General features: G+C 35.6%; 2 protein-coding genes across 5 annotated transcripts; both read left to right on the top strand.

Annotated features, from left to right (window-relative positions):
- The first annotated feature begins 251 nt into the window (after window positions 1–251).
- On the top strand, window positions 252–2,321 carry LOC108807104 (probable sugar phosphate/phosphate translocator At3g14410). 2 transcript variants are annotated; one of them, XM_018579355.2, is made up of 7 exons: window positions 252–464; window positions 797–904; window positions 1,004–1,038; window positions 1,165–1,277; window positions 1,358–1,619; window positions 1,705–1,976; window positions 2,052–2,321. In XM_018579355.2, exons 1-7 carry the CDS (start codon window positions 288–290, stop codon window positions 2,183–2,185), a joined length of 1,101 nt encoding a protein of 366 aa, XP_018434857.2. In that variant the 5' UTR covers window positions 252–287; the 3' UTR covers window positions 2,186–2,321. The 2 variants fall into 2 exon arrangements, with proteins under 2 accessions (XP_018434857.2, XP_018434859.2); XM_018579357.2 differs by lacking the exon at window positions 252–464 and having other exon boundaries at window positions 794–904; window positions 1,004–1,060.
- A 1,845-nt stretch (window positions 2,322–4,166) lies between these two features.
- Window positions 4,167–6,107, top strand: LOC108812755 (mitogen-activated protein kinase kinase 3-like). 3 transcript variants are annotated; one of them, XM_056987529.1, is made up of 5 exons: window positions 4,167–4,284; window positions 4,429–4,656; window positions 4,735–4,953; window positions 5,065–5,222; window positions 5,324–5,499. In XM_056987529.1, exons 3-5 carry the CDS (start codon window positions 4,771–4,773, stop codon window positions 5,373–5,375), a joined length of 393 nt encoding a protein of 130 aa, XP_056843509.1. In that variant the 5' UTR covers window positions 4,167–4,284; window positions 4,429–4,656; window positions 4,735–4,770; the 3' UTR covers window positions 5,376–5,499. The 3 variants fall into 3 exon arrangements, with proteins under 3 accessions (XP_056843509.1, XP_056843508.1, XP_056843507.1); XM_056987528.1 differs by adding an exon at window positions 5,843–6,107 and having other exon boundaries at window positions 4,212–4,656; window positions 5,324–5,398; XM_056987527.1 differs by having other exon boundaries at window positions 4,213–4,656.
- Window positions 6,108–9,070: the final 2,963 nt, after the last annotated feature.

Here is a 9,070-nt window from a genome sequence, read left to right on the forward strand (position 1 = left end):
ACATTATTTCCATAAATAACCAATCATTTATTTACTTTTGGAAAGGACATAAATCCAAGAGTAGATGAATCATGATGAAACAGAAACAGAAGAAAAAACAGTAAAGATGAAGAACAATTATGGGCTTTATACGTTATAAAACAGAGAATAGGTTCCACAAGAAGCTTAAAAGCCCAGAGATAATGGGCTTTTCATGTGAGTAAAGCCCATTAGAGATTCAGAATGCGTCGAGTCAGAATATTCAAACTTGTTGTTTGCTAAGATAGGAAAGTGAAAAGCTTCAGTGAATGAAGGAGAGAAGACGAAGCAAAGTCGTAATCAGAGATCACCATCATCATCACCGTCGATCGGATTCAATGGCGGCGGCGGATCGGAGCAGAGGCGTTGTGAGAGACGAGTTCGTGACATATGCTTACATTCTTCTCTACATCGCTCTCTCTAGCGGTCAAATCTTCTTCAATAAGGTCTTTAACTCAAATCTCACAATCTCGATCTGTATCCTTCAAATCTTATTGTTCATATACTCTCTCGAATTGCGATCCGATCCGTTAGATTGAGCTGCGTCTGTGTGTGGGAGGGTTGGATGCAATGTATGAATCTTTACTTGACTGTGATGGTTTAAGAGCAATGTTGCATCTCGCGGATCAGATGTTACGGACTGTTAAAATCGGATTAGGAAGTGAATGATTAGTTGATTTAGATAATATTATAAGATTTAGATAAGTTATGTTTCTATAGCTGAGATATATTTAACTTCTACATCACTAAAGTTGTTGTTGTGTATCTGACTGTGCAGTGGGTATTGTCATCTAAAGAAATAAACTTTCCATATCCGCTTGGGTTGACTTTGCTCCATATGATCTTCTCCTCTGTCTTGTGCTTTCTTCTCACCAAAGTTCTTAAGGTACTCTTTTCAATCATGCAATCATCTTCCTTTCTTTGTTTCGTAAGTTAGAAGAATGTTAAAAGATTCTAACTTTTGGTCTCTCTTTCCTTCATGAAGATCTTCAAGGTAGAGGAAGGAATGACATTAGAAATGTAAGGAAGAAAAAAAGACTTTGTAAGCATTTTTTTATATATTCTGGAGTAGTTGAAAAATACTCATCACGCTACTCATCTTTGGTTTAGTAGTAATAAACATTGGTCTCGCTTTTATGTACTCAGATATGTTACATCAGTTATTCCAATAGGTGCCATGTTTGCCATGACCCTCTGGTTAGGAAACACTGCCTATCTCTACATTTCTGTTTCTTTTGCCCAGATGCTGAAGGCTATAAGTAAGTGCATTCTTTTGTCTACTTACACCTTAGTGAGCTGGATTGTAGTGGATACTGATGATATATTCTTGAACTTGCAGTGCCTGTTGCTGTGTTTGTTCTTGGGGTAGCTGCTGGCCTTGAAATGATGAGCTGCAGGATGCTTTTGATTATGTCTATCATAAGTTTCGGTGTTTTGGTTGCGTCCTATGGGGAGCTAAACATCAACTGGATCGGTGTAGTTTACCAAATGGGCGGTGTAGTTGGAGAAGCGCTGCGGCTTATCTTCATGGAGATTCTTGTCAAGAGGAAAGGCATTAAACTAAACCCAATCTCTCTCATGTACTATGTGAGCCCCTGCAGGTAAGAAAAGAACACGTGTGCAAATTCTCTCTTTGTTATGTAAAAAGCCTTAATTGATGTGTATTTTTTTTTTATCTCTATGTAGTGCTGTTTGCTTGTTTCTACCGTGGATCTTCCTAGAGAAGTCGAAGATGGAGGAGGGGGGTGGCACATGGGACTTCCATTTCCTGGTGTTGACACTTAACTCCCTCTGTACATTCGCTCTCAACTTGTCGGTTTTCCTGGTGATCTCTCACACGAGTGCTCTCACTATCCGAGTTGCTGGCGTTGTCAAGGACTGGGTGGTTGTCTTGGTCTCAGCTCTTCTCTTTGCCGACACAAAACTCACAGTCATTAATCTTTTTGGTTACGCCATTGGTAAGAGACTCCCTCACTTACCAACTAGTTTTTGCTTCTGTTTTATAACTGTGCTTTGTGTGGTTTTACACGCAGCCATTGCTGGTGTAGCGGCTTATAACAATCATAAGTTGAAGAAAGAAGCGTCTTCTCGAGTTATCTCCGAAACTCCAGGAGATGATGATAGTGAATCTATAGCGTTGGTGTCACAGGCTAATACAGAGAGATGATGATGATGATGTAGTGTGTCATCAGTCTTGTAAGGTAACCTTTGATTGTTTTGTGATATGTACCTTCCGAATTCTATAACTCATACGAACTACTCTGTACCTGAAAGGTAAGAAAGATTAATCGATTTTTATCTAATTCTCATGACTTTTAGTCACAATAATGCATTTTTTCATGTAGTTGACATATATGAATGTTGACTGAATATATATCATGCAACGTAAAACCAGAGAAAGAGTTACCATTTGATAAACGTAAAAATGAATAAAATAAATGGAGGAATTGAATAAATAAAAATATGAAATTTTGGTTAATTTATTTTGTAAACAATTTTTTTTAAAATATTTTTTTTCTGTGCGTGAGAAAAAGAGAAGAATTGAGTAAGAATAAGAATCTGTGTTAATAAATTGACAAAACATTGAACTTCATTTGTATAAACTTTTAGCCGTTAAAAATCTCTACACACTGTAAGTGTTAATTTTCATCACAAATCATCCCCTTGGTGTGGTACAGAGAGAAATGATACATACTTTTTCCTGTGAAATCGATCGGTAATATCCCCATTGGGGTCCTTATTTTTGTTTCAGTTTTGGAGCAGAGTAAAAAGTAATTAACAGGAAAAAAGATATCTCATATATTGAGTCTTATAGATGAACGTTCACGGTTCTCACATATATTTTAATGTAAGAAAGCTCCTGGCTTTAGTTTTGCTTAAAACATTCACGTGGCTTACAAGAAAATAAATGGATTGTTGGTTGGTGGTAAAATTAAAGATCAATAAAAGATGTAAAAAGTCTTTAATGAGCAGTGACATGAATAATTATGAAGCCGAGAGATTCAACGAGTAGATGAAAAAGTAAACAAACAATTCTGATGCTGAGAAATTACAAAAAGATTCTCTTTAAACAAGTTGATGGATGATAATTCCAAGAAACGTATGATTTCTTGATATTTGGTTTGTTTATGAAAAATGCAAGTTTAACTGTCTAAGAAGAAGAAGAAAATTTGTTGGTTTTGGTGTAGTGACAAAGAGACCAAAAGGGGAAAGCCTTGGCATGGTGAAGAGAGTCTCTCTGCGGTGGCTCTGACTAGTACTTCAAAGTCGAAATCTTCTTAGGAGATGGTGGTCAACATGTTCTTGAAAGGTTCTCTCGTCGCCGAGATCAACTTAGTCGGAGCCACTTCGGCGATGAACCTGGACGGTCTTGACTATTTCCATGGGGAAGGAGAGTGTAGGCAGAAGAAAGCTTCTTCGTTGGGAGGAGTAAATAACAAATAGAGAAATGAGGAGATGGACGAGAAGATATTTGTGAACGATGTGGCTGAGCAGTTAAGTAAATTTATAAAGAGTGTGTGAAGTACTTCCATCTAACTAGTATGTTAAATAGTACTTGAACCCCGTCTCGTCATTAGACGAATTCGAAAACATCATGTTAATACTTTTTTTTTTCTTGAAAAAGGGCTTTACTATGTTAATACTGTAGGTTTAATATTTCCTCTGTTTCATTATAAGTGTCGTTTTAGACTTGTGCACACGGATTAAGAAAACATTTAATTTTGCATATTTTCAATATAAAAACATCATTACCGATACAATTCAACCAATAGAAAAATAGAATGGAGAATAAAGTTAATAAATTTTGCATTGAAACTCTAAAACGACACTTATTTTGCAACGAAAAAAATTCTCTAAAACGACAATTAATATGAAACAGAGGGAGTATAATTTAGGTTAATACTTTTTCTAGGTTTATCAAACCTATATATAAGAAAGTTTTATTAAACCTATGAAGTGTTTAATTCTTATAGGCAAGTCCGTTGGTTAGACCACCCACAACGGTGATCCTTGTGGAATCCTTAGCAATTAATCCAATGATTTTCGGAATAAAATAATAATATAATAACTAAATAACTAAGGATTGATCCGTAAATAAGGATTATAAGGATCAAATCCTTAGGGACGTGGCATGTTGCCATTGGGTGGAGGGAGTTGTGTTTTTTTTTTTTCTGAACAGCAAGAGTTGTGTTTCGTTTGATTTTTTGTTTCCTGTGAATCTTCTTCTCCATCGTTCGAATCGCCCACCTCCTCGCCTCCGATCCGGTGAGTCTTCTTCTCCATCATCCTGATTATATATGATTTTTGTTTCCTGTGTTCGATTTCCTGATTAAAAGACTCAAACTTTTAAAATCAGAGCTTGACAATTTTGATTTTGTTTCCTATGTTCGATTATTCTTTTTGCCGGAGCTCTGCCGGAGTTCTACAAAAGACCAGACACGTTCAGCCTCTCCTTTGTTTGATGCTGAGAAGGGTTTCTCTTCATCCTCATCGTTAGACCCAAACGATTCATCGTGAGAAGGGTTTCTTGTGGTCTTTGGAGCTATAGGAAGCGGAGCTAGCAGCGTTGTTCAACGTGCTATTCATATCCCGAAACACAGGCTTCTAGCCTTGAAGAGAATCAATATCTCCGAAAGGGTAATTAAAGTAACTCACCTTCTGGATATCATCATATATAGTATGTTTCTTTGAATGCTTATTGATTTGGTTGAGCAGGAGAAAAGGCAGCAACTGCTTACAGAGATAAGGACGATGTGTGAAGCTCCTTGTCATGAAGGACTTGTGGATTTCCACAGAGCGTTTTATAGTCCTGACTCGGGACAGATCAGCATAGCTCTTGAATATATGGATGGAGGATCTCTTGCAGATATCTTGAAAGTAACTAAGAAGATACCTGAGCCTGTTCTTTCGTCAATGTTCCACAAACTCTTGCAAGTAAAGACACTTTAACTCTCTTGCATGTTTAACTCTTTGTCGTATATAAAAATTCATTCTTTGTGATACGTTTCGGTTCTAGGTGGACTTATGTGTGATATATATTTACAGGATGAGAAGAAGCTAAGAGAGGCGCTTCTATTCGCAAATGCTTGTGGAGCTATTACTGTAACAGAGAGAGGAGCTATTCCAGCTATGCCCACCATGAATGCTGTTCAAGACCTTCTCTCTTGTTGGGGAGTGGTGTTGCAAACTGCAGAAAATTGCAGGTTTTTTCATGTTTCTTTTGTTCTGTTTTTGATCTTGTTCAAAGAAAAGAAAACAGAGAACCTGATCCAGAAATTTGCGTGTGTGTGTGTATGTGTTGCAGGGTATTTGCAGGATCTTCTTTACAATTTAAGCAAAGTAGGACAAGCCATTGAGAACAATGATCTACCAGCTGCAGGTTTGGTTTTGGGAAATGTTTGTGTCTGAGTTTCCTGTGTTTTCTACTCTTATGCAATACATTTTTTTATATCTCAAATATAAGGAACACCATTGCACACTCTTTTTTAACTAAGTCCTTAACTATTTAAAAAAACAAAAAAAAATATTTAATAATCCTAAGGATTCCTCTAACCAAGTACACCATTGTGGATGCTTTTATAAGCAAACCATGTTAAAACACCCGAGCTAAAATAGGTTTCATAATCTAATTCGAAAAATATACAATCATTACCAAAGCTTAGATTAACAAAGACACGGGTACGGATGTGAAATCAAGTGATAGGGTTAGAAGTTGCTTTCAAGGGGACAACTATGTGGGAGCTTTTTCATTCATAATCAAAAGCCCAAATAAATTAGCAACAACCATTGCCGTTTACTCGTTTAGCTTTCATTTTCGAAACAGATTAATGGACCACCTTCATTATACGGCGGAGAAACGGAGCTGATTCAATACGGCGCCGCATGGGACCATTTTACCTCTTCAAGCTTCCCGTCACCGTCTGATCATTGAGATATATATAAAAACAAAAAGTTTTTTCTTGTAACAGTAAAATAAAATTTTTACTAACTGAACTCTCTAATGGATTTAGATTGATGTAGGCTCTTTAAATCAGTGGCGAAGCTACAGCAAAGACAATGAATGTATGTGCATCCATATTTTTTAAAAAAAACTAGATAGAATAGAACATTGTTTTCTTATGCACCCTTTGATTTATTTGATACGCTTTGTACACCCCTAGCTAAGAAATCATATCTAGACTCGCACCTGCTCTAAATCCTTTTTGCTGACGTTAATTTACAGACTCTAGAACATGTAAATCTTCTTGTTGAAGAATGCCTTAAAGTATTTATTATACTTATACACGCATGCGATCATAAATATTCCACTTATCCACAAAAATGAAATTCTTCTATTGGTTTCTGCGACGATCTACATATATTCATTGTGTTACCTAATTACATATTTCACTAAAGTAGTGGAACGAATATAAACTATTCGAAATAAATCGGAAAGTGGAAATTTTTAAAATTTTGGTCAGCCCATCTTCTAGATTATATTCTCTAATTCCAACTTTTAAACTTTATTCTTGATGAATTAGGGTTTTAGTCAAAATTCCCAACCATGCATATGGGAAATGGAATCAAGGATAAAATAATATACAAAATCTGTCGCCTTTGTATGCCTATAAATGCCAATGCATCTCAACTAGGCTTTACCACAACACATGAGTCAAAGGAAAAGATAACACATTTGAAATAAGCAGCTCTAGATCGAGAGACAACGATGGGAGTCTCTCGCTGTGTCAGAAGGTCTTGCATGAAGGAACAGAGAGTGGAATTGAGCCAAGGATGACTTGCCGGTTTACATACAACCGGTTCATGATGACCACTGTTTTGGTCACATACTCAGCCCTTTGGTTGTGTCTGGCAAGTTGACCTTGGCTCTGTTTTGTTCTCTATTTCTCCATGTTAGATTCCAGATATACGGATACTCATCTAGTCTGTCTATTTTCTAGATTTGGTCATGGATGGGATTAACCGATCGTTTGAAACTGTCACGTCGTATGATACTCAAACCCTCCCAATGATATCCATTATATACTTGGATTTTGATGTTTGTTTCATGATTAGCAACTCAACTAGTTTTCCACGCTTCAAATATTGGTTTAGTTACAGTTAACTACTTCTAGGTCTTTAAAAACGTAAACGGTTACAATATAGGGTGATTAAACCCTATAGCGAGATAAAGTTTGCATGAGTACATCTTGATAGATAACATCTCACACCTATGCTAATTGCTAAGGCAGAAATTGAATATGAAAGCCCTTTGTCAAAAAAAAAATTACTTCTAGGTCTTTAAAAGTTAAATAACTTTACTTATTAGACAAGACAAAAGAAAAGGAATATTTCATGGTTAATGCGACGCGTGGTCTATGCCATAAATTTTGATCCGATAATTAGTGCTACGAATTCATTGCTATTCACATTTCAACTATATTCAGATTCGATTCGTTCTGTCTCCTTATAGGCTGGTCAAAATTCGTTTGGTCGTGCCAAGCAAAAGATTGAATCATTTAGTGTTAGTGTTTAGCATATACTATTTGTTTGATATAACTAGGTAAATATGTTATTAATGATTATGGATATAGAAAACTCTTGTTACTTCAGAAGATCTTGCAAATCTGCCATTACTTTTGAAAAATTCGCCGAACTATACATGTGAATGAATTTTGTTAGTTAGGAAAAGAAAATTAACAGTTGGAGAAAATATATGCTTAAAGAACCGGAAAATTTATGAATGAATACAACTCAATTTTTGTGACAAAAAAGAATACAACTCAATTTACTTTAATAAACACCCTATATATCATTTTCATTTATTTCTTAAGTCTAATCAGATATCAACCATCTAGCACTTTCTGGTGCGCAATTCCAAATTTGGATCAAATGAAAAATTAGGGTAAACAAAACAATACAGTCACCTTCCTAAGACTGAGACTGGCATCATAATCATCGCTTGAAAATATTGAATGATTGAGCGGTTGTTTTGTCTGTTTTATGACTCGTAATACTTGAAATTATAAGAGGCAAAGATCTCTCTTTCCTAAACACAAAAAATGGACAAGACTGATCAAAACGCTATTGACCGCTCAGACTTAGAACTTAGCCGCAAGGAGAGAACGTCCTGCGAGTAGCATCAATGGCTCCAAGTACATGCCCGTCTCGTGATCATGATAAAAAAAATTCTATATCCATTGACTTTAGCTCTCTTTCTTACTCAAATTTTGGAGCTGAGTGCAGCTTCTTCTCACACTCTATCTTGCGTTACTTAGGAAATAATCAATCAGTGTACCTTAAGTTGTTTTTGTACGTTGTTCTCTTCTTGTTTCATCTCTATGGCTAAGGTTTCGGGACTTTCATCTCTGGTGTTATTGGGTCTAATATGGAATGTGCCTGTGGTGTCAAGTTGTTGGTACATGAATTTCACTCCAATCTTGTTGGAACCAATAGATATGTGCAAAATTGATAGTCTTTATTAGGTCCAAGTCCATCGATAGATTTTGTTTACTCTGAGGTGCGATTCATTATTTCCAGACTGATTATTTCTGATTTGAGTTGAATGAGTTTGTTCTCGTTTGAGTTTTAGGTTAAGTGTACTTTTAGGTCGATAAGATAACGTAGATAGTTTTCAAGTGCTCCTAAGTGATACTAGATCGACCATAGCTGTGTAACGGTGGTCGAGATCTCTTATAAGGTCTAATTGTATACTATGATTTGGTAAATATAAATATAAGTTAATGTTTGAGCCAAAAAACATAAATATAGAGGGTGGACGTGGATATGAGTGTGTTAGTGTATGTATGGTATACAAATAGAATGTTCAACGTTTTGTATATGGAAACTATACCAAGATAAAGTCTTTTTTTTTTTGAAACACTACCAAGATAAAGTCATTTTGCATATTTTGTCTATATATACGTGATTACATTAGTATCATTTCATCAATTCCAAGTCCGATTTTTTTTTTTTTTTTTTCAAAAAGGTTTCAAAAAAAAAAAAAAAAGTCCGATTTTTTTTTAAAAATTTTTTTTTTAAAAAAACATATTGCAATTTTTTACAGCTCAAGATT

Source organism: Raphanus sativus, chromosome 6 (assembly GCF_000801105.2).
Source record: "Raphanus sativus cultivar WK10039 chromosome 6, ASM80110v3, whole genome shotgun sequence".
NCBI classification, from domain to species: Eukaryota; Viridiplantae; Streptophyta; class Magnoliopsida; order Brassicales; family Brassicaceae; genus Raphanus; species Raphanus sativus.